The 23,160-nt window shown below is 61.9% G+C and overlaps 6 protein-coding genes across 6 annotated transcripts; 4 read left to right on the top strand and 2 right to left on the bottom strand.

Moving 5' to 3' along the window:
• Positions 1-2,026: 2,026 nt before the first annotated feature.
• On the top strand, positions 2,027-3,074 carry JDV02_009958 (uncharacterized protein; the record flags this gene model as incomplete). The annotated part of the gene is made up of 3 exons (XM_047991660.1): positions 2,027-2,099; positions 2,188-2,376; positions 2,465-3,074. The coding sequence occupies exons 2-3, from the start codon at positions 2,264-2,266 to the stop codon at positions 3,072-3,074; spliced, it is 723 nt and encodes a 240-aa protein (XP_047847672.1). The 5' UTR covers positions 2,027-2,099; positions 2,188-2,263.
• An 82-nt stretch (positions 3,075-3,156) lies between these two features.
• On the top strand, positions 3,157-4,421 carry JDV02_009957 (uncharacterized protein; the record flags this gene model as incomplete). Its single annotated transcript, XM_047991659.1, has 4 exons — positions 3,157-3,357; positions 3,422-3,471; positions 3,577-4,095; positions 4,243-4,421. The coding sequence occupies exons 3-4, from the start codon at positions 3,837-3,839 to the stop codon at positions 4,419-4,421; spliced, it is 438 nt and encodes a 145-aa protein (XP_047847671.1). The 5' UTR covers positions 3,157-3,357; positions 3,422-3,471; positions 3,577-3,836.
• A 1,711-nt stretch (positions 4,422-6,132) lies between these two features.
• JDV02_009956 (uncharacterized protein) lies at positions 6,133-7,411 on the top strand. Its single transcript, XM_047991658.1, has 2 exons — positions 6,133-6,887; positions 7,026-7,411. The coding sequence occupies exons 1-2, from the start codon at positions 6,364-6,366 to the stop codon at positions 7,132-7,134; spliced, it is 633 nt and encodes a 210-aa protein (XP_047847670.1). The 5' UTR covers positions 6,133-6,363; the 3' UTR covers positions 7,135-7,411.
• Positions 7,412-10,866: 3,455 nt separating this feature from the next.
• On the bottom strand, positions 10,867-12,623 carry MCM1 (transcription factor of the MADS box). The gene is made up of 3 exons (XM_047991657.1): positions 12,424-12,623; positions 11,501-11,947; positions 10,867-11,259 (listed from the first exon to the last, which is right to left on the bottom strand). Exons 2-3 carry the CDS (start codon positions 11,750-11,752, stop codon positions 10,933-10,935), a joined length of 579 nt encoding a protein of 192 aa, XP_047847669.1. The 5' UTR covers positions 11,753-11,947; positions 12,424-12,623; the 3' UTR covers positions 10,867-10,932.
• A 6,219-nt stretch (positions 12,624-18,842) lies between these two features.
• Positions 18,843-20,505, top strand: JDV02_009954 (uncharacterized protein). The gene is made up of 3 exons (XM_047991656.1): positions 18,843-19,754; positions 19,831-19,996; positions 20,071-20,505. The coding sequence occupies exons 1-3, from the start codon at positions 19,353-19,355 to the stop codon at positions 20,175-20,177; spliced, it is 675 nt and encodes a 224-aa protein (XP_047847668.1). The 5' UTR covers positions 18,843-19,352; the 3' UTR covers positions 20,178-20,505.
• Positions 20,385-22,965, bottom strand: JDV02_009953 (uncharacterized protein). Its single transcript, XM_047991655.1, has 2 exons — positions 22,389-22,965; positions 20,385-22,291 (listed from the first exon to the last, which is right to left on the bottom strand). Exons 1-2 carry the CDS (start codon positions 22,428-22,430, stop codon positions 20,714-20,716), a joined length of 1,620 nt encoding a protein of 539 aa, XP_047847667.1. The 5' UTR covers positions 22,431-22,965; the 3' UTR covers positions 20,385-20,713.
• Between the last annotated feature and the right edge of the window lie 195 nt (positions 22,966-23,160).

The raw sequence follows: 23,160 nt of genomic DNA, 5'->3' as shown, positions 1-23,160 counted from the left end.
CCGGCGACCCTGGTCTTTCTCTAGTTGCTTTGATCTCCTGCAGTTGCGCCAGTGCTACAGTAACTTGTGAAGAATCTTCAGTCCCTGGGCGTTGGTCGTAGGCCATGCGCCCTCGCACATAGCAGGAAGCGGAGCATGGAGCCATGAGCCGAGGACACACCAACACAGATGGAGGTCCGTCAAGGATCTTCACGGGTGCGTGCATGACACGGCTTTCGGCGCAGACGTTTCTGGCAAACGGACGAGCCACCCCTGGCCATCGGTTCATCCCGACGTCGCGAGGACGGCACGTTTGAAGGGTTCTCGCGCCATCGCGTGCATGTCGCTCACGGTCACGCAAATCTAGACGGCCCGGGAATTCCACCGGACGAGGCAGAGGCTGGTGTCTTCTTGAGAGTCGAGATTCGTCAACATGCGGCCAGTGTTCTCTGCTGGTGTGCGAGGGGCCTTGAATTACGCAGCAGTAGGCTTGCGTCGCGGGACGTCACACAAACGCTGCAGCCAACGGACCTGCTAGCCTTGTGCATATTCTATATTTGGTGCTTTTCTCTCGGCTCTGAGGATCCGTCTGGCAAGACAACGCTTCGTTGAAGATGGACTGGACTCCAGCGGGCGCCATCGAGGGGGGCACCTAAGCACGCGGCCGTGTTCGGCCATCGAGCTCGGTAGGGAACGAGTCAGTGAGAGGCCCGCGGACTGGGCCTCAGTCATGCATTGCACATGCTGGTGAACGAGTCGTAACCACTGCGGTGGTCCTAGAGCTCGCAAAGGGCGCCGAGGCCGTCTAGTGCGGCGAGCGTATCAACGAGTCCAGCGACTGAAGGCGGGTATGCTCGTGTCGCTCGATACAAGACTGACAGCAAGCAGGCCCACGGACGCTTCGTGCAAATATGCAGCGCTATTAGGCGATCGCTTACGATGACATGTTCCTACTGCCCCGAAGCCGGACAGCACGGCGCGCAGAGCAAGTATGCAAGTCCATGATGGTGCGGCGAGATTCGGGCCCTCCCGAAAGACCATACACGACCATTTATCAGCCTGAGGTCGATCTTGAGCTGTTGGCCGAGTCAATCTGCATGCTGAAATGCTATAGGTGTGCCTAATGGTTATGGTTTTGGTTTCGGAGGCACGGGCGAGCTGCTGATGGCGTGTGCTTTGATTACGGGCTTCCTCCTTTGGCGCGACTATTAGGAAGTGACTTTGCCTCGAGCCCGCCATGAACAGTCGCGGTGTTATGAAGGTCTGCCTCCCGACACGACGTGAACAAGTCGGGCTCTCCGAGACATGGCTTGTAATGTGCCCTGTTGAAAGTCGACTTTGCCTGAGCGGTTGGGACATGTCGTTTCTCGCGAGTGCGAGTGAAGGGCACAGAGAAGGTTGGGGCCGCAGCACACGCCTCGCTACTTGGTTGAGGCAAACAAAGCCATACTATGAAGCCGTGAAATCATACATCACCCCTTGACCCTTGTTAGATGGCCTTTATGGCATACTACTGTTTATAATTGATTATTTGACGTGGTTTACAATGACGCTGGAGGCACCGACCCAAAGCTCCGCAATCCCAAAGGCGTGGGTGGTTTGGAAGCTCACGCGCCTGGCTGGTGGTGAGCTGAACTGGTTAAGAGATGGAGCGCAACCCCTTCATGGCATGGTGGGCGGTTCGGGGGGGCATGGATGGAACCCCAAACGTCTGCCCGGCCGCATCTCCGGGGTGACGACGCCTGAACAGCTGCCGCACAGAACCAAAGCCGGGAGCAGGTCATGGCATGCTGTGGGCCGTCAGCCCGCACAGCTGGCCGCCAGCTGTCGCCAGCTCCCGCGCGGCCACAGCAACGAGCCCACGGCCCATTCACGGCTCGCACCCGCAGAGGTATATAAAGCCGCCCCTGCGGCCGTCCCCCGTCTTTTGAACCCTTCCTAAACACGCTCACCTCTCACCTCCGCACGCGTCCCCCCCGTCACATTCTCGCGCACCTCCTCCTACACAAACACCAGCCACGCTCCCCGCCTGGTCTACACAACACAACGCAACGCAACGCGAGACGACACTCAAGCACGGGCTTTTGCAGCTCTGGTGTTATTCCTTCTAGTCGTCACGAGTGAGTATTCACGTCCCCCCTCTGCGTTTGCAGAAAAGGCACGCACCCCCAAGGGCACGGCGGTTTCTCAACCTCTCTGCCTCTACAGTGCAAACACAACCACCGCAAACACCACGACGCACGACAATAGCCAACGCAAACGCGTCGACAACAACTTGGACGGCATGGCTCCCGTCGGATGCATCCCCGCCGCCGGACTCGGCTGCAAGAAGAGCAACAAGAAGCGCCTCTACGTGGCCCTGTACCCCAGTGGCGTCGTTGGCAATGAAGAGCGTCGGTACGTGTGTTTTCTTCTTCTTCCCCTTTGTTCGCTCCTCGTGAGAATTTGATCAGTGCATCGCTAACCAAAATGTGCCCCTCTGCAGTTACCACTGGGCCCTGATCCTCTCGCCCAAGATTGAGGAAAAGGATGGCCATCCCGCCGAAGGCACGCGCTTCCACGTCAAGAATCCTCCCGGCTCGGGCTGGATCTACGAGGAGCAGCCGCTCCCCGACGCGCGCTCCTCGGCCAACCTGCTTGTGCGCGTGCTCATCGCCAAGGTCGAGAATGAGGGCCGCCTTCGCACCCTCATCCGCTCCACCACGCTCACCGGCATCGCGTCCTCGGCGTCGCCTCCTCCCGCCCCTGGCAGCGTCGTTCACCACAGCTACATGCCGGGCAGCACCGGCAGCAGCGCCCGCGTCAGCGCTAACGCGAACGCCAACTCCAGCTCCGACGGCTTCCGCTGCCGCACCTGGGTCGCCGACGTCTTCGAGCGCCTGCACGCCGACTCGCGCGAGCAGCTCGAGGTCAACGGCCGCGCTGGCGCGCTGCTCTCCATCGGCACCGCCGTCACCGACTGGCGTGACGTCGAGGACATGGCGCGCCTGTACGCCGCCCGCAAGGCCGCCGAGGGACGCTTCGAGAGCGTCGAGCTCGCCACTCAGCCCAAGCCCACCTGGGACATGCTCAAGGACATGGAGGTCATTGCCTAGGCTGGCCACCCGCGGTTCCTAGCTAACTCGGTGCCTAGTGTTGCGACAGCGATGGGAGGGGGGAAGGGTTGGAGGGGAGGGAGGTAAATGAACCTCGGGGTTTTCGTTTTGCTCTTTTTGTTTCCTGTTCTCTTTCCCCTCGTTGACTCGTGTTTGCTGATGATGGGTTTGGCCAGAGACGTTTCGGTTTTCTTTTGTTATGGCGTCGGATAACGGCTCTCCCCTCAACCCCACGGTTCCCCCCCGGACGGAAAGAGATCATGTCGTTGCTGTATTCAGAGAGGTATCATGTCGATGGACGGCTTATTAGAGCCTGTAGCGCCACGGAGGGCTGACACGGAATACAGCAGACGATATGATGACTTCTTACGTGCCCTTGCCATGTTCAGTGCGGTGAGTGAGTATCCCGGAGGAAAGCTGACGCGGAAACAGCGCGGGTGCAAACGAAACGCAAACGTCCGTTCGTAGGCACCATCTCAACTGTACTGACTTGATACGACAGCTGGAGATGCGCCGTCCTAGGGAGGATGCCTACCACGGTCTTCAACCTTGGCATCGCTGTCGTGCATGGTGGCGGCCTTCGCTCCCCGTCCACGAGACGGAACCCGAGCATCATCCTCGCCGTGATTCACGTCATGCGGCAGAGGCTTTCCCGGCGAACGTATATACTTCCCACGAGAACCTACCCCAGCCACCCTTACTCGTTTCTCTCTCTTTACGGACCACCAGCTGGCTCCCTGCACTGACGACAGCCACGCAGACATGAAGCCGCAGATCAGCAGCAGCATCCTCCTCGCGCTCTTCCCCGGAGCGGCCCTCTCCCTGGGCATCCTCTACGAGCGGACGGTCGCCAAGGTCCTCGACCACATGCCCGCGTGCGGCTGGTCGTGCTGGCCCCGGGGCGTCTCGGCGACGCCGTGCGCGACGGCGGACAATATCACCTGCATCTGCGGCAGCATCGGCAAGATGGGGTCCGGCATGGAGGGCTGCGCCGAGGACCGCTGCGACAAGTCCAACTGGTGTACGTGAATGGCGCTCTCTCTCTCTCTCTCTCTGTCCGCGACCTCGTTGAGCTCTCTATTCCCCCCTCCTGGTATATGGGTAGCCGGCTTCTTTACGACTCTGCCTGTGCCGGACGCGCGCTAATAGGGAGGGTAACACGATGCAGGCGAACTCGGGGCGGAGGTGGGCATCACGCTGAGCGTCATGTGCTATCGCCTGTGGGAGCTGCCGGCCAACTCCACGCAAAAGGCGGACGCTTCGGCGGCGGTGTCTACGCACCTAGCGCAGCACGCCGAGGGATCTGGCCTACGCTGCCATGGGCAGACGCATGCTACGCGAGCGTGATGTATGTAGTAGGGCTCTTATCAGCGTCATCATACGCAAGCGCGCTGTGTGTAGAGCTCCCCATCATCATTACACGTTGGGCAAACAGGCCCGAGGAGACAGACGAGTGTGCCCGGAGACTACTAACAGAAGCACGGGGGGCATCGCCTCGCATGTAGGCTCGGGCAGGCAAGCCAGTACGAAGTAGTTGGGTCCAAGACGTAGCCGAAGGGGCCCTCTCTCACACCGTAGTCGTACTCAGTGTTTACGTATGAAATGCAAATCGTTTTGCCCGCCCTAGTGCGCAGCCAGATGCTGCCGCTTCGGTGCCGCCAGTGAATCTACGCTCTGCGGGAAAGTAAGTAGAGGTCATGCCACGCTTACTGACGACTGCCTTGGCCTCGCGCGTAGCCCAGCTGCGTGCGTCATGCCAGGCCCCGCGAGGCTTGCCGCACATCAGGGCACATCACACACGGCCCCCGGCCCTCCCCCCCGCACCATGGATCCGTGGCGTTTGCCCGCGATCCGCCCGGCTTCACGACGGGATGGCGTCCGGACCGACGACGAGCCGAGCGCGGAACGTCTTGGCAGGGGACCGGTCACTTTCGCATATTGCATGGCTGGCTGGCCGGCCGGTCGGCAAGATGGAGAGCCGCGACGGAAGCAAACCTCCAGGGCAGGGAGGGGAGGCAATCGTTACCCGCCGTGATTCATCCGGTTGGCGGTTCGGTTCGGTTCGGGAGGGGGGCAAAAAGTCGCCGCCGTCGACCATGGACAAGGAGGAGGCGCTGGTGAGTGCGGTGCAGCAGCCGCAGCCGCTAGGTAGGGTAGGTTGCAAACAACGTGCTCTTTATGACTCCCCCCGGTCGGTTGGAAGCCAAGCCCCTCCCCGAGGGTGTTTTTTTGAGACGCGAGGCGAGGGTGTTTCACGGGCTGCGAAACGAGTCGGTGCTGGGGGTTGACTGGCGTCGCGAATGCAGGCAGGCTGCTTCGTCGTCGTCGTCGATGTCGCTGGTGCTGCTACGGACTACTGCGCTGTGTCATGCCATGCTGTGCTGTGCTGTGCTGTGCTGTGCTGTGCTGTGCTGTGCTGTGCTGACTGAAAGGCGGCATGACAAGGAACGCAGTCATGCAGGCAGGTAGGTACCTCGAGCAGGTACCGGTACGCCGACCGTCGCCCACCACAAGGCCAGGGGTCGAGCGCCTCATCGCTAACAGCGCACCGCGAAAAATGCGTGCGCAGACGATAGTGGGTGGGTTTGAAAGCATGCAAGCCCCCCCCTTCCCCCCACCTCGACGAGCAAGTAAAAGAAAACGGTGCCACGCACGTATCGTCAAGCATCGTCACCAGCCAGCCAGCAGTTGAAACAAAAAGGCCAGCAGGGTCGCCCCTCCCCTCCCCCAGGGGTGCTGTGCGTGTGGTGTCGGTGTCGCATCATCATCAACAAGGCAACTCAACAACCAACTTTCACCGCCGGCAAAAACCACCAGCAGCAGCAGCAAGGAAACGCCTTCGTCTCGGGTCGTGAGCCCGTTTCGCATCTGGCTTCTTTCCGTCTTTTGGCTCAGACACTGGCTGGCGGACGGGGAGGGGAAACTTGCGCACCACACAGACACACACACACACACACACACACACACACACACACGCAGACACACGGGGATTGCTTTCTCGTGCGCGGCCTCGGCGTGTCTCATCAGCAGCGGCAGCGGCAGCAGCAGCAGGAGGAGAAGAAAATCGGATTTATAACTGCGGGCCGGCGCGCCTGCGAGGTCCTCTCCCCTGGAATCGACGACAAGACATTGAGCGAGCGCCGGCAGCCACCAACAACAACGAAAGTGTCGATTGCTACACATTACTTATATACGTTTGATCTCTCGGCGAGCAGCACGCCCTTCTCTCGAACCCGACCACGTAATCGCACGCACAACACACCCGCACAACACGCACAAAGACACCATCATGGCATCGACGGCGTCTTTCCCCCGCCACGCGGGCCACGGCATGGACGGCATGGAAGGCATGGACGGCATGGGCGACGGGCACGGCACCGCCGCGGGCGGGCACGACGGGTCCATGGGGTCCATGATGATGGCCATGGTGTTCCAGACGCAGACGGCGACGCCGCTCTACTCCAACGCGTGGACGCCCAAGAACGCGGGCGCCTACGCCGGCACCTGCATCTTCCTGGTGGTGCTCGCCATCGTGGCCCGCCTGCTGCTCGCGGCGCGCGCCCTCCAGGAGGCCCGCTGGCTGGACCGCGACCTCGGCCGCCGCTACGTCGCCGCGCCCGGCAGGGGCTCGCTCGCCGAGACGCTCGCCCGCGACCCCGACGCCAAGCAGCACGCCGCCCTCTCCGTCAACGGCGTCGAGGAGGAGGTCTGCGTCGTCGAGCGCAGGGGCCACGCCGCCCGTCCCTGGCGCTTCAGCGTCGACCCCGTCCGCGCCGTCATGGACACGGTCATTGTCGGCGTCGGATACCTGCTGTGCGTCCTTGCTTCCCCCCCCCCTTCAAGAACCTCCATCATCATCATCATCATCCCTTGCTGGCTTCCCCTCCGAGCTCAAAGGCCCCTCCGACTATGTATGGCTCGCTGAACTGAACTGACCCTCTTCTCCAATAGCATGCTGGCTGTCATGACCATGAACGTCGGCTACTTCATGTCCGTCCTGGCGGGCGTCTTCATCGGCAGTCTCGCCGTCGGTCGCTACAGCGGCGTGGGCGAGCACTAGACGACGACAACGTGCACCCTTCATTCGACGGCGGCAGCGCATCGTGTCTGGTTCGGCACAGCACACATCAGACGACTTTCCTTTTTGTCCACACATTGTTGTTATCCATTCAGCAGGCGGCGTTCAGGGCAGTCAATGCAGTCGGGGGAGCATCATCATTCTACAGAAGAGTCGCGCAGGCGAATGCGCCCCGCAGCGAGTCATCTACATAGTAGCCAGTAATGCTTCGTAGCAGTTTAGAACCGTACGGAGGAGCGCGCAATGTGGATCATTAGACGCATCTCTGCGTCTTGTCTCTTCTGCTGCCGTGTCGTCGGAATGTCGCACGTGTCTGCCTGTCTTGTCTCTTGTCGACACGACAAAGCACCAAGTCGCTCGCGCTTCCCATTGTTGTCGCCCAGCTCCACTGGGAGTCCAAGTACCGTCGGTACAGGTACCTCTGGGGCGGGAAACTTGCTCTTATCTGCTCAGCGACGACGGACGGGGCAGGCACTAGCGCGGGGGCGACGACGGGAACTCGCCCATGCCGGCCCGAGAGCTCCGCCAGCTGTCAGCGTGTACGAAGTACGTACCTTGTCACTTCACACTTGGACTACAGGTACTAAACCAACCTTGATCCGCCAACCACACAATGACAACCTCACGAGTCTTGTCTCGTACGCCGCATGACAACGACACGTCGATTTGGTCCTTCACCTTCGCGAGTACCAGGAGCAGGCCGCTCTGCCATGTCAGAGACACCCGGCACAGAATTGATCATGCATGGCGGCGCGGGCGGGGGAGCATGATGAGCTGAGGCCGATCCACGTCGTCAAAAGAGGCCACTCCACATACATACGAACCTCGCGCGGACCGACGCCCCCGACAGAGATTGAGAAGGGACGCCGTGACGCTTGAAAGCAGCTGCAGCAGCATTCGCTGACGAGCACACGGGCGCGTCTGCATATCGGGCGAAACAAGGTTCAATGAGGCAATGATGATGAAGGATCCTTCCCGGGGTCGAAGCTCTCTCGGCACGTGTGGATGGGGCGGTGTGTTTGTTTCTCCTCGCTGTGGCCTCGCATGTGCGGGACACGTCCACGCCCGCGTATCCAGGTCATAGACGAGGTGGAGGTGGTTGCCCACGTCGGAGAGTAATGCCATGTGCGTGCGATCAGCACCCCGGGGCCACGTGGAACACACAAAGCAAGTCATGGCTGGGCGGGCGATCGAGGAAAGCTTACCGCTCCGTGCCGTTCTCGCCCGGCCAAGGTGTCTATGTCTGGCTTGGGCCCATGCCTCACCCTCTCTATCGCTCGAGTGCGGACGGCTTTCTCGTGCAGCGGCCAGTGGGGTCACATGGGTTCACACGCAACCTGGTATCGAGCATCGAGGTGACGAGAGTAGCGGCAAGGCGCGTGTGTGACTGACCATCCTGGACACCGCGAGACGTCATTCATCCTCCCTCCCTACGTCGTACGAAATGTAGTAAGTAGGTAGGTACTACGTGGCTTCTCCATCGCGCGCGCCTCCCCCGCCACGCCCCCGAAAGCTAGATCAATAAATGAAACGATTTTGCCCATCAGCGCATCCTCACGCGCAAGCTCTCGACAAGGCCGGCGGCATCTCCACCACGCCAGCATCGTCAGCCATTGTTGACCCGATGAAGCTCAGAGACCGAAGCCCAACGTCACTCACTGGACCGAGACCACAGCCAAGTGGGCTTGCCGGCAGGGGACTGACTGACTGATCTGACCTGACTTTGTAATGGGAAGCCAGCAGCAACACTCGTGCGGTCCAAACGTCATCGAGTATGCACGAAAGCAGTGATAGGCGACCGACCGCTGGACCAGGCGCTCCAACAAAGGACGTTTTATTGCCGCCACCGCCGCCCGTAACCGTAACCTTGCACGTGTCTCGCTCGGCGGGCACGTACGTAACTACCTACCTGCAGTCTACATGGCTACAGGTAAGCCACACATGCACACGAGGCAAAAGTTGACGACGACGACGTGAGGTCCGGTGGACTACCTGGGTACCTACGTGACCCCTCCCCCATCGAGATATGCCTGGTGTCGAAGGAGCCTTTCTTTTTGCACCCTGCTGTCTGGCTGGCTGGCTGGTAATAATTAACGTAGTTGGTACATTAGTAGTCTAACAGACAAGTCCAGTATCGCACAAACCTCCTCCCCTCGCACTTCAACCCACCGTCCACCGTCCCCCCAAGCTCCCCACCACCTAAAGAGGAAAATTACTACTGCTATTGAGCAGCTTTAAAACCGCATCGCCTCGTCATGTCTCGCCTGCTCCCGCGCGCGATGCCGTTCCCGTGTAAGGTAGCTCCCCCCGCCCCTCCCCCAGGGGACGAACGAGGCCGTCGCTTTACTCCTTCAGGCATGGCCCGCCCTCGCTTGCTCGCCAACGCCCCTTTTTGTGACCTCCCGTTCATCCCATTCATTCATCCATTTCTTTTTTCTTTTTCTTTTCCGGGCTTGCCCCTGTCCCCCTCTCTCATCCCACCCCCGGTGATCTGGATCCGTAAGGCGGGAACAAGCGCCCACCCCCCTCCTTGCCCCCCCAAACCCGCAAATCTCATCAGATTCCGACTCGTCACCCCCGCCGATCTGGTAATGGCCCACGCGCTTGTCTGCAAGGGGAAGTCGTCTTTCCGGTCCTCCCAAAAGGTAAAAGATGGCCCTGACTTGACTTACACGGGCAACCTGCCAGCTGGGCCCGTACAACGTGACAGACGCCCGCGTCTTTGCACAGCATCCGTAGTGTTCAATCTCTTAATGGCATCAAAGTGTCACCGTGTTCGCGTTTGTAAACTCCGCCCAAAGAATACAATCCTGCCATTGAAAGCGCCGTCGTAGGGCTCACGCCTCGGCCAAATCGCCACCTATGCTGCCTTGCCTGCTTGTAGAGCACGACAACAGCATCGCTGTCCCACATTTGTGGTTGTGCAAACCACCCGTGACTCCTCCATCCTTCCGGCCTCAACCCTCGATCCCTCCGCTAGCATCCCTCCGCTCGTCACCTGTGGCGCCGGTATGCGACAATTGTGGCCGCGCTGGCTGCCACGCCCACCGATGACCCAAGAGCAGGCAGGCGGGCTCCCTGTACTCAGAGCCCCGGCGTCGGGTCGGAGCCGAGCATCCTCCCGTCTCCATCGAGAACGACGCCTCACGGCGGAAAAGTCTGATCCCAACCAATGCGACGAATAACCACGGCCGAGACAGAGAGTCCCGACAGACATTTTTTGTGTGTTTAAGAGAACATGGAACAGGTATAGACCGAACATTGAATCAGCGTACCAACTCGTCGTCAACGCCAAATCACCAAAGCCCCGCAGAATATGTGGCAGCGCGCGCGCGAGCGGGACGGCCATGGTCGTTTTTTCACGTTCCCGCGGAACATCGAAAGCCGGGTATTAACGACCGAACCCGCATCCCCTCCCGGACCCGCCCTCTCCCTATGATTGGTGATGGCTGCTGGGTGGCATGCCTGCCTGCGGCGGCATCCCGGACCCGTACCCTTGGCTGCGCTGCTGCTGAACGTAATTCTGGTACGCGAGCGCTTGCTGGGGGTCGAGGGGCATGCTGGGCATGTAGTTGCCGGGCATGTGCGGGTTCTGGGGCATTCCAGGCCGGCTACCTTGCGGGGGTAGGTGCTGTCCGGCTGACTCCTCGGGGGAGTCGACCTGGTCACCGCCGTCGACACCGTTCTCGTTGCCCTGCGACGGCTCCGGAGCATTCAGACACGCCTAGAAAGCCACAGTCAGCAACTGAAGAGCCCATCGTGTGCGTCAAAGAGAGCAAGCTATGCGCCGTCGACAGGGGACCCGTCGCAAACCGCGTCTTGGCCGTGGCCGACCCACGATGCAGAATTGACGCGGAAGCCGCAGAGCGGGTCTGGACGAAATACAAAGCAACGAGCGAGCCAAAAAGCAAAAGGCCAGCGGATACAATGCGACGCAAACGCGTGGGGAAGGGGGCCGTCCGTCTTGCGTACCTGAATCAAGTTCTTGCCCTCAGCCTTAGTGACGAGCGGTTGCAGCTTGGGTGTCGTGAAGGTGTAAACAAGGCCAGTCTCGGAGACGACCAGTAGCAGGACCTGCGTGCCGGTCAAGACGGACAGCTCGTAGGCCTAAATGTAAGAACGCAGGTCAGCAAACGCGCGTTACCAGGGGAAAATGACGACAGGACTTGACGCGCCAATGGATCAATGATGTGAAGGCTTGGCGTCGCGTTGAAACAGCGCCCGCCGCGTGATGCATCGATGCGGCGGCCAACGCTGAAGTCGATGCATCACGCACGCGCGCTGCAAAGCTGGGGAGAGGGGGAAGAGGGGGCTGGGGGGGGGCAGGATTGGCGACGTCGCCACGCACCTTTTTCATGATGCCAGCCTTGCGCTTCGAAAAGGTAATGTGGCGGCGAGACTTGTCGCTGATGAACTTGATCTCAATCTTGCGGCGCTCGCGGCCACCCTTCTCGTCGTCATCGTCGTCGTCGTCGGCGGCCGAGGGACGCTGTCGCTTGATGCCGCGGGTCTCGCCGGCGGCGTTGCCATTGCCGACCGAGTGCGACTCGTCGAGGTCAGTCGGCGACGTCTGGTCGTGCTGGTCGGTGATGTCGGCCATTGTTTCTTTTTATTACCTTGGTACGTCGGCAGGGACGGGCGGCGGGCTGCGGTGCTGCGGTGCGTGGGCAAGACGCGGCGACGCGAGACGTGCGAGTTTGTTGCTGTCTGCGCCCGTTTGGGGGTGCGCGAGCGTGCGAGCGAGAGTGGGAGAGGGCGAGGGGGCGGGCGGCTTGTTGGCGGGTCGAGGCAGCGCCTGGGTCCCGTCAGTCAGTCAATCGCGCGTGCGCAGAGGCGGCGGCGGCGGTGCTGCCAAAACAGTCGTCTCGAAGACGGGCTTCCGTCACGTTCGTCGTCGGCCTTGACGACGAGTTGTTGCCAGCGTCGATAACGAGCGCTGGAAAAGGTAACAAAGTGGTGGAGTTGGACTGCTTTGAGCGTGGTGCCGATGGATCTATACTGGATCTGGAGTTGTGAAGCGGAGAGGGAGGGAGGTGCCCTTGTGTGTCGCAGAAACACCCGGTTGGGCGCGCGCTCTTCTGGATTGAGTCTGGTGTGAGGTGAGGCGACGGGACTCGGGAGGAGCAGGTGGGCTGGGCTGGGCTGCTCTCTCTCTGTGTCTCTCTTTGCTGGGGGCACGGGCGCCCTGGGCGAAAGGGGAAGCGAGGGCAGTTGGATTGGGGTGCTAGGCAAAGGAAGGTAGACAGATGGATAGTAGACGACGGTACGTACGTGCGTGGTATGCGAAACGAGCCAAGGTACGACCCGGAGTTCTTATTGCTTTGTTTGGCGATGCCAGCTTCGGCCCTGACGCATAGCGCTTGAGAGAGACGGGACGGGGGGGGCGCGCTTGGTGGACGAAAGAGGCGAGGTGCGAGGAAGAGAGAAGGGCGAGCGGATAGAGAGTATTGGACCTGACTTTTTGATTATCGGGGCCGAGAGGAGGAGCCAGCCTGCCTGGCTGGCGGCAGGCTGGACTGGACTGGACAGCAGGCGGCGGGCAGGCAGGTCGTGGGTAGGTAGGTAGGTAGGCTGGACTGGCTGCTGGGCGCCGCTGGCTGCTGCCCACGGCCCTGCCCAAGGTGCATGCCAGGTCCTGCAGGCGGGCGGGTTGCGTACCTAATAAGATAGGTACCTAGCAGGTAGGTATAGCAGCGTGTGGTGGTTGTGCTGGTAGTACGGAGTACTAAGTCGTCACCTCACGGAGTCGCCAGCCAGCCAGCGTTGGGAGCGCCCGGCCAGAGAGGCTGGGGTGGAGGAGGGCAACTACGGGGGCCGGAGAGCAGAGGGAGAGGAGGGGAGGGGCGTTGCGCTGGGGCTCGCACCGGGACTGGAGCCGCGTGCAACTTGCTGACCTCTGGCAACGGACAAGACACGAGAGACAGAAGGAGCGAGTGGGTGGGCAGCGACAAGAATGGCCGACGGCCTCACGCTGATTGGACAGCGCTCCCCCCGGCCCTCTGGAATGACGGACGAACGAACGGACGCTTGTGAGTGGGCAAGGGGTGTGGGGTCCATCCACAGCTGGCATGGGTGCCCCATCCTGCTGCACTGTCTGCGCACTGTTGGTGCTCCGAGCAGCACAGTGGAGGGGACCAGTCCCATGGGCCTGTCCAGCACCTACCTTAGCCAAGGCAGGGTACTTTGGGCGACTTTGCTGCGCCCGCAACAGCGACTACGGTTCCAATATGGCAATCTGCGAGAGGGCTGCCGCGCTTCTCAAGCACCTCAGCAGCAGCAGCAGCAGCAGCAGCAGCAGCAGCAACAGCAGCAAGTCCCAGTGGGACCAACCACACAGAGCCGTGTCTGGAGGGCTCTAGGCAGTGGGGGCCCCCAGGGCAAGGTTAGCGGGCTCGGGGGACCCACCGGGCCCGGCGCGCGAAAAAAAGCAAGACACTGACTGAGCTACGTACTAGGTAGGCTAGGGCAGCGTGCTGCTGGGCTGAATGCAACGCGCAGGGCTGTGCCTGTGGGGGAGACGACGCGGCGGAGCACCAGCTCGTGCTGTTCCATTCTGTCTTGCCCTGGCCTGTCCTGTCTCGTACCAAATACCCTGTCCGTCTGTCTGTCTGTCTGTCTGCCCTGCGGGCGACGAGCCTTGGGATGAAGGACCGACAGCAAGGACCGGGAGAGGAGGGTGTCGTGTCGAAATTGTCTTGTGTGGTGGGCTTTCGTCAGTGCACCATCATGATGGCGCCGCAGGTGGCATGGCAATGCATGGCATGGCATGGCATGGATGGTTCGTCGCCGTCCAAGTGTGGCTGTCCATCCCGCCATCCACCAGATAAGCTCCACGTCCCCCAGCCAGCGCCGACTCGCAGTACTAACTCGCAGTGACCCTGGAACAAAAGGTCAGGCAGGCCAGGTACAGAGTTGTCTTGGAACTGGCCTCGACGTCGCGTCGTCCCATCCTCGCCAGCGATGCGCTTCCGCTTGGTGCCGTGCCCTTTGTGCGCCCTCATGGTCTGCACCTATGTACGTAACTGTACGCACGAAAAGGCACGCTGCTTCGAGTATCAACGGCAGCATCGGGGCAGGACGGGGGCCTCGCCTCGAGACGTGCTGCTGCCCAGGGCACGAGGCAAAAGGTACAAGTGCATGCTCCAATGGAGGGGAGGTGGGAGAGAGCCTGCTTGGCCGTGCCCCCCCCCCCCCGGAGGGCCAGGCCTGGGCCACTCGCTAGTCGCAGCCGCTACGGGGCGGTCTTTTAGGGTAAACTGACGTCTGGTCCACCACGGACGGCACGCACCACTCCAGCAATCAATCAACGACCCTCTTTCCAGACTGCTTGCTTCCTCGCCTTGCCTCGCATCGTCTTCGAGGGCTGCTGATGCTGGCTGGATGCCTGGGCTGGACTCTGCACGTTGTGGGCTTCGACTTGCCCTTCGGTCGTCAGGCTCCACCCACACATTGGGGCCCTTTGATGATCCAGGGTCATGGCACACCATCCTGGCCACCCGCCTCAGGAGGTGGGCGAGCGAGCAACGCCCTGCCGTTGCCGATTGAGATTGACGCAGCCAACAGACACCGATGAAGACGACGACTCGATGCAGCGAGGCAAGGAAGCAGACTCGTCACAGTAGCGTGTCTCGCAGCCGTCGAGATGAAGAGAAGGAAGCGGCCCTCGCTTAGCACAGGCCATGACTCGGGACATTGCTCCGACGGATAGGACGTTGGTGTGCAGGGCTGGCTGGCTGGCACTCGCTCTGGCCAACAACGGTCCGTCCGTCCGTCCGTCCGTCACATCCCCCATGCGGCCCCCCATGCTGCAAGAGATGCTGGACTCCGGCGGCGGCGTCGATGGTGAGGCCGCGCCACGGTGGGCCACGGTGGGCCACGGCAATCGGCGCCTCTGATGATCTCGTGCGAAACGACCCTCTCCGTCCGTCAGCAATCGACGCAATCAAATCAGGTAATCTTGCTGCGCCTTTGGCGTTGGGGTTCGACCCCTTTCCACTTGGATGCGATGCAACCCAAGCCGCGAGGGCTCTTGCGGAACAGCCGGCTGGTGTGGTCGAGGCCACCGGGGTACGGAGCGCGTCTTTGACAGGCTCTGCTGGAGACCAGCCGTCCCCGTGTAACCCCATGGCAGACATGTACCTCGACACGACACCCTCGGTGCGAGATGGAGCGCGTTTGGCGTGGACACACGTCGACGGCTCAAGCCAAGGTGCGGCACTCGAGTCTCTTGACGCGCGCAGTCGAGGAATCGGAGATGCATGGCACGGGAGACCATAGCGCTGCCAGCTGAGAGGGGCAAAAGTCCCTGGTAAGTGCTCGTGCTAGTAATAATAAGCATGCTGTCCCGCCATTGCTGGAGCATGCTGATCAGATGTGCCAGGCAGCCAGGATCCTGGGCTGATGGTCAGTCCCGCGTCACTCGCGCCCAGGTTGCAGCCATGGTGTTGCCAACTACCTTTGCAGTACTTCGTACTGATGGCATCGAAGGACGTGCCTGTGCGAGATGATAAACGAGGCACGTTGGAGGAGGAGGGTACGGTACCTGGGAGTGGCGGCGACTCCGTAGAGTTGCTGGAGCCGATGCAGATGCCTTGACATCGATCGTGGCACCAAGGCCCAGCCAGGTATCGTCGGTCATCCGCGCCGTCTGGCATGCGTACAGACAGGCCGCGCCGCCGTCAGCCAATCCGACATGTCGTCGAGGCCGAATACAGCAGGCTGCGTGTGCGATCGGCTCGACCAGGGCGTCGTGACATGAACGGCCAACGGCTTGGCCGTCGGTCCGTCTCCCTTTGGCTGCGGGCGACGACCGGACCTGACGACTCGTGCTGATCTGGCCTGACCCAATGATTGCCGCAGGGACCTGCACTGGCGTTCCCACAAGGAACCCTCCAAGCTCCATCAGCATCGGCCCCTCCCCGTCAAGCCCCGTCCTCGTGTGCGCGCGGGCTGCCTTGCTGCCTTGCTTGCTGTTGAGGTGCGGTGCTGGGCTGGTACTTGCGTGCTTGCTTGCTTGTCCAACGCAGCCCAGCCCACGCCCTCGTCGCCACTGCTGCACCAGCGCCAGTGGCTTGTCAAAGGGCTGGCTCGGCGGAGATCCTGCGCGCTTGGCCGCTTTAGGCAGCTACCTGGGCGCGCACAGTGTGAATCCGGAAAGGTTCCAGAACGGAGCTTGGGAGCTTGGCCCGCTGGCGCCGCGGCTCCCCCCTGTCGCCTTGCAGCAGTCCAGTCCAATCCGCCCGCCCAGGCCAGGCCAGGCGACCGGGGCCAGCAGGCACGGTCGCCCGGGCGGCCAGACTGGCGACGGCCTCGAGGGCATGTGCCGGCAAGGCGGCGCAGGAGATGGACGGATGGCAGGGAGGGAACACATCAGGCGGCGGGCGGCATTGGACGCAGAGCGTCAGGCGTTCGGGGCCGTCTCCGAGCCATGCATTTTGGCCCTGGCCCCCTCCCCCCTCTCGTGAGGGGCCGGCGGCTCGAACGGTTGTTTTGTGTTGATGCCCGGGGCGGGACGAAAGAGCATGCCTGCTGGCCACATGCCTCCACTGGCATGGGGCGGGCACGATTGGCACGTTCCCAGCTGAACTGTACGGAGTACCCTCATATACTACCTAGCCTACTAACTTAGTATGCACTTTCGAAGTGCAGTGAAAGAGGCCATGTGCCGGTATGCACTTAGGCGGAGCCGCTCGTGGAGGATGGGAGGCAAGGAGGGTTGTGGAGGGAGGAAGAGCGTGAGGGAGACGCCTCGCTAGCAGCATAAGACGGGATTCTCCGCTACAGGTGGCCAACGCGCGTGTTTGGCGCCGCTGCTTATTACGGGGTCACAGGGCACGTCGAGTTGTGCTCGGGCACCTCGCTGGCACTTGTTGGGCGAAGCGCCGCGTTGTCGGCATGGTGGTGGCAGTCGACAGCGGCAACGGCGCGCGCGCGAGAGAGCGTGCGTGCGTGCGTGCGTGCATGCAACAGTTGGAGCGAGCGCCGCGGCGGCAACGACGCCCGACGAGGTCGGTGATGGTCCATGTCCATATGTATGTGTGCGCGGCCACCGTGACGGCACGAAGCAAGGGCGTCCGTCGTACTTCAAGTTGCACTACGGGCTAGGTACTTCCAAGGTAGACTCTGCTGCTAGCTGCCAGTCGGTACAGGTTCGTACAAGGTACTAATACAGTATCAGTACTTTCTTGAAATCCAAGATCTCTCGGCCTGTGCGCTGCGACACGAGCAAGCCACCACCCTGTACCCGTAACCTGCGACGCTTCGACTCTCCCACACAGCGTCGGGTTCAGGGAATCCGGCCACGTGGTGTCGTCGCAAAATAAAAAGAAAATAGGCAGGACGATGCCGTATTTGCAGCAGCCGGAACAGACGCGCCATGCCGCCTTGCCGTCCCTCCGTGTACGGAGTAGAGCACTGTGGCAGCGGGGCCTGGCGAATGCCCTCTCTCTCTCTCCTCATCGTCGGGCATGTGTGCTCTCCTCCCGCCCGGTAAAGTGAGGGAAGGACAGCGCCCAATGCCCAGCATCCCACCGTCCGTCCGGCACGCCCATCGAAAAAACGACCGGGCGTGGATAGGCGGCGGACCACGCATATACTAAGCGTATGCAGCGCCCGTGAGACACGATACGCATGGCACGGCTGTCACGCCCAGCTGTGCCCGCCGGTTTGCCTGTCCGGCTTAACGGCTTTGGGCGTCCTCCTCCCTGGCCCCGCCCCCCCCCGGCCGCGCGCGCAAATGCGTGCGACTGACGACATACTGACAGGCCGCGCATTGTACATGTTGCGCGCCTTCGCGTCGTACGGGGGCGGCGTTGGGGTTGGGGTTGTACCACGGAGTGCCGCGCATGGAGAAGGGGAGGGGGGGCAGCCAGCAGCTGCCGGGCCGCCGCTCACTCGCCCGCTCGCCCCGCGTCGATGCGGCACGGCGGTGGAGGAGGCGCGTGATGTGTGTTGGACGAGAGAGCCCGTCTGCCGCCGCTGGGCGTGCGCAAGCTGACCGGCCGGCAGCTGGCGATGGAGGATGGGAGCTGGCCGATTAGGCACTGTGGTAAGTGAGGGGACAGGGCAGGGCAAGGCAGGGAAGGGGAGAGGTCAGGTAGGTACTATGCACTGCAACCACCTGTAGGGAGCACCACGGAGTCCGAGTACTATATTGTGTAGAGTGTGATGCCGGCAGAGAGGCCTGCCTGTACCATGTATCACAGGTGCATGTGCGCGATGCCGAGTCCTTATGGCGGCGGCACGGTCCGGACCGTTGGCACTGCACGTCCTTTAAATCATTCCTAGAAGACCCCGTGCCATGATCGTTCACCAGGAATAAAAAGCATCCCTCGTCCTCGCATTGGTTGATAGAGAGTATTGCAGCCGCGGGCCCCAGGCATGCCCTCTTTCGTGTGCGCAACAACCCAGCAGCAGGTCTTGCAAGATGCAACACTCGTCGTCCAGTGGGCCCCGCGAAAATCAAGGCCCCCCCCCCCCCGGCGGCCGCCAGTCACAGACTCTACAGCCCTCCCAATCAGGCGATTTGGCCTGCGAATGGGCGCGTCTGATTGGCCGAGCGGCCCCGGCACCGAGAAAAAAAAAGAGCCCGTGCGAGAGGCGCCCACCCACTGACTGGGGCCACCGTCACCGCAACGCACTGGTTTCTGATGCACGCCTGAAACGACCCTTGTCTGGGCGTTCCCGCGCGACCTCGTGCCGCTGCCGACGCAGGTGTAAGCGCCCGCCCTCCCCGCCGTTCCGCTCGTCGGTCGTGCGCAGAGGCATGGATGGCCAGCGGGTTCTGTCTGTTGAAGGACGACTCCTTTCCTCTCCTCCCACTCACCTCTTGGCAGCGTGGTGGTGATTATTTCGTTTTCTCCGAGGGCCAAGTTGCATAGGGTCGTTGCTCGTCCACAGTCGCCTCGTCCATCTTCTCTTCCCTAGGGCCTCCTCCGCTAGCCGTGTCACTCTTTGGCCTGCCGTCCTCGATTACATCTGCCGCCTAGTACCGACCGACGACAATAGACCGTCCTGGTAGACGGCCCTGTAGTATTGAACCGAGTTGACCCCTGCCCTCCACTACATGCGAATGCTCGATTGAATCGAAACCCGCAACTGTTGACGCTGGCCGTCGTCGTCATCGTCGTCATCATCATTCATCACCGTCGTCCACCACCCGCGGCCTCTCTCTCTCTCTCTCTCTCTCTTCTTCGCCGGCCATGCCCAACAAGGTCTTTCTCGCCGCCCTCGCGGCCGACGTCCTCTTCCTCGCCACGGGCTGCATCCAGCTGGGCTTCTGCCTCATCGTGCGCGGCCTCATGAACGACGTCCCGAGCGACGGCACCGAGGCCGTCCGCAACCTGCTCTACCGCCGCTTCCCCCTGACGGCCGGCATCGTCAACGCCGCCCTCATCATCGCCACCTTCGTCTTCACCGTCCCCGGCATGATGTCCCCCGTCCGCGGCTGGCTCAAGGCCGGCGGCTACCTCATCACCATCTGCGGCCTCTACACCCTCTGCGTCGGCGTCTTCCTCTGGATCATGACCTTGCGCATCAAGGATGCCTTCTTCGAGACTTACGTCGACCAGACGCCCGCCGTGCAGTCCCTGATACAGGATTCGGTGAGTGGCCGACCCCCACGCGGCGGGGGATCCCGCTCCCTCAGCGTTTGGGCTCGACGTGCTGACGGCCTCGCAGTTTGAGTGCTGCGGCTACTTCAACCGCACCACGCCCGCCTTCGTCACCGACAACACTTGCCCCAGCCCCGCCGCCGCCGCCCTGCTCCGCGGCTGCGCGACCGCCATCTCGAGCTTTGCGAACATCTTCATCGACAACATCTTCACCGCCGTCTTTGGCATGGTCGGTATGTCTCTCCACCCTTCTTCCCTTCCCTGCGAGTCTCTTCCCCTCGACTGACGTTCCTTCTCTTCTTCCCAGGCGTCGACGCGGTCCTCATCCTCGCCATCGCCTGCCTCCTCAAAGACCGCAAGGAGCGCGAGCGCTACCGCCACATTGATGAGAAGGCGGGCTACGGCGGTCTTTGAGCTGCCCCTTCTGCGGAGCGCGTCCCGTCCTCTAGCCCAGCGGCTCGGTATCTTGCCGTGCGCATGCTTCATAGGCGCGGGAAGTTGAGAGCATCCACCTTGAACGTTGAACGGCACTGGACGCCTGTTGAAGATGGCCTGTCGCCTCCCTTTTCGTCTTTTCGTGAAAGGCGAACTACTCTTTGGCTCCTGGTATGAACCAAAGATCTCGCTCACTGTTCTGCGGCCCTCCCTCACATCCTGTCTAGCTTGTTGTAATTAAAATTCGTGGCTCTCGGTGCATAGTGGGAATAGAACTATTCAGGCATAATCGTATATTATCAAGGAGCCTTCGACCGTCTGGCACCTCGGCCAGCTCCGCGCTTCCAGAGTACACCGATCAATCCAGCCCAAACCCCTGCTGTTTGAACGACTCCGTCTCAGCGGGATGTGCGTATCGTGTATGCGATATTCTAGGACGCCTTATTCGCCTCGCCATTTGCCGCCCGACGTGAATAGTGACGCAAAACAGAAACAAGAGTGTATCCCTTTCCAACTCATACAGCCGAGTCGCCGCGCCCCCTGTCGCCGCCGCTCTCTGGCTGGCCGTCGTCTGGGTCGCTGCTCGAGGGCCGCGGCTGCGAGGGACTGCCCGGCGCGCCGGCGCTGCTCACCGAGGCGCGGCTGCCGCGTTGCGTCCACCAGCTCAGCGAGAGCAAGTCTCGTATGGAGCCGGGCCCGAGACCGGAGCCCGGACCGGACGAGTCCCTTCTCCGCACATTGCGCCTCGCCACGAGACCGGGGAAGCCTGTGCTTTTCCTCCGCCGGCGACCAAGCTTGCGAGGGTTCACCTCACTGTTCGGACCGCTGCCGTCGTCGCGGCCGCCAATGGCGCCGCTCACAGACCTCCGAGCCGAGGAGAGTAGCGGTGTAGACTCCGTCCGCCCCGGGAGCGTAATGGAGCGCAGCCTGCCCACCGGTGTGGTTGGCTCCTCCTGATCCTCTAGCTCGCCCCAGATCTCGGCCCGCTCTGCCCAGCGGAAAGTCTTCTTGCGCGTCGGCGTGAGCGGCGACGTCTCGCCGTTGACGTCTGGGAACGTTTGGTACGTGGGGACCTCTTCTTCGACCGCCGCCTCCTCGGACCCCAAGAGGGACTCCTCTTCGCCCTCTGTATCCTCAACGAGGCCTAGCCCAGGGGCCAGTGTCGACTGGCCAACGCCGGGCGCGTGTTGCTCGTCGCTAAGCCGCCATGACAGCGCCAGCACGCCCGATAGCAAGATGACGGTTCCGAGCGCGATGAGGCAGGCGCGCAGCGCCGAGATGAGGCTCGTCTGGTTAAAGTATATCAACCCGTCCAAAATGGCGATGATGTTGTAAACGCAAAACACGAGCGGGTATAGAACCGAGGTAGACACGAGCTTCAGACCGCGGTGTAGGTAGTAGAGCTGGCACAGCGCGAGGGCGACGAGCGCCAGGACGATGGCCCACGACTCCCAGTGGGAAAACTGGTTGTTGCCCCCGACCGTCTTGATCACCAGCTCGACGGCCGACTTGGCGAAGAGCAGGGCATGGGCCGACAGGTCGCCGCTGATGACCCCGTACGTGATGCCGCGGGCCAAGCGGAAGCGAGAATTATGTGATATGCTGGAGGTTCGGTTTATGACGTCTATCAAAATGGCAGTGCCGACGACGAAGAGTGCCTGCAAGATCATCCAGGCGACAAACGGCTTGCGGGCGAGCAGCTCCAGCAGCTCGTCCAGATTGTGGGCCGGGGATGGGATGGCGCCGAATATCGCAATGAGGATGGCGCCGCTCGTGACGAGGACGGTGCCGCAGAGCGACCACCGCGTGAAGGGCTCGCTCAGTATCAGGGTTGCGCAGATCGAGTTGAAGACCAGGCCGGCCGCCTGTAGCGTCGACAGCACCGGCAGCGGGAGCGTCGAGATCTGCACCGTGCTGCCCAGCAGGTTGGCGATGATGAACATGCCCATGCCCAGCTGCCATCTGCGTCTCCGATACGGCGGGCGCCGCGCATCGTGCGGGCCCTTTTCATCTTCGAGAATGTGCGATTTTCGCTGGAGCGTCAGGCCGAGGCTCTGGACGCTCGTCGATATCAGGCCGACGATGATTCCCAGCTGTGCAGTGGCGCGCAATGCATCAGTACTCTCCCCGTCTCTCTGTCTCTCTTTCTCGGGCCTCCAGCCAGGTGAAGTAAGGAGGGGTGCGGCTTACAGCTATGCTCCCGCCGGGGGAGATGCCGCTGAATGGTCCCATCGCGCGGCGGCCAGATCGACGGTCATCTGGCAAAGGACAAGGGCGAAGGGTCGCTGGGGCCAGGCATGAGGAGCGGAGCGGAAGCTTGGTGGGCGCGTCGAGGTCGGGGGCGCCACCTTGCAGTCGGTGGACGCCGGGGGCGAGGAGCACGCGGGCACGTCGGTCGGTCGGGGCGCGAGGCTCGACGATGGCTGGAGGAGGAGCAGGCGTCTGTCGGTCAAGCCCAGGGCCTGTTGGGTGGTGAGGGAGCAGGCGGTGGCTGCCCGTCACACACGATGGTCCGAGAGGCGGGCGGATAATCGAATAATGAAGGGCGCCGGCACCCGCGCAACAAAGGGTCGAAAGGTGGCTGCGTATTGGGAAGCGGGAGCTCGCGAGGTAAGCTATCGCAATTGACGATGTCGTGACGGTGGGTTGAATGAAAGCCGGAGCCGTGCAGGAGCGGGATGGGGTGCTTGCTTGGCGTAGCTCATGCGCCGGCTCGCCTGTCCCTGGCTTCCATGCCAGGAGACCACCTGACAGGGTCAGCGTCACTACCTGGGTGCTACCGTAGCCCTGAGACTCGCCGAACCAGGCCCGCGTCTGTGCCGCAGCAGCCCCTGTGCTTGCCCTCGGGCACGTCCATGTCTGTTCCATTGTGGCTGGTGCTCGCAGGTGGTCACATGATGACGCAAGGTACTTCGTACCTGGGGAGGGCCGCAACGTCATCCCAGCCGCCGGAGCGTCCTGT

The sequence above is a fragment of the Purpureocillium takamizusanense genome, chromosome 11, assembly GCF_022605165.1.
Source record: "Purpureocillium takamizusanense chromosome 11, complete sequence".
Taxonomy (NCBI): Eukaryota; Fungi; Ascomycota; class Sordariomycetes; order Hypocreales; family Ophiocordycipitaceae; genus Purpureocillium; species Purpureocillium takamizusanense.
This window is presented reverse-complemented; position numbering and strand designations above follow the sequence as displayed.

Bases quoted from the DNA above. Each gene is read 5' to 3' on its own strand.
- JDV02_009956 (XM_047991658.1), top strand. From the start codon at position 6,364: ATGGCATCGACGGCGTCTTTCCCCCGCCACGCGGGCCACGGCATGGAC. The intron at 6,888-7,025 runs GTGCGTCCTTGC...CTTCTCCAATAG, and splicing joins GTCGGCGTCGGATACCTGCT to CATGCTGGCTGTCATGACCA.
- MCM1 (XM_047991657.1), bottom strand. From the start codon at position 11,752: ATGGCCGACATCACCGACCAGCACGACCAGACGTCGCCGACTGACCTC. The intron at 11,260-11,500 runs GTGCGTGGCGAC...TCTTACATTTAG, and splicing joins AGGCTGGCATCATGAAAAAG to GCCTACGAGCTGTCCGTCTT.
- JDV02_009954 (XM_047991656.1), top strand. From the start codon at position 19,353: ATGCCCAACAAGGTCTTTCTCGCCGCCCTCGCGGCCGACGTCCTCTTC. The intron at 19,755-19,830 runs GTGAGTGGCCGA...ACGGCCTCGCAG, and splicing joins AGTCCCTGATACAGGATTCG to TTTGAGTGCTGCGGCTACTT. The intron at 19,997-20,070 runs GTATGTCTCTCC...TCTTCTTCCCAG, and splicing joins CGCCGTCTTTGGCATGGTCG to GCGTCGACGCGGTCCTCATC.
- JDV02_009953 (XM_047991655.1), bottom strand. From the start codon at position 22,430: ATGGGACCATTCAGCGGCATCTCCCCCGGCGGGAGCATAGCT. The intron at 22,292-22,388 runs GTAAGCCGCACC...GCCACTGCACAG, and splicing joins CCCCCGGCGGGAGCATAGCT to CTGGGAATCATCGTCGGCCT.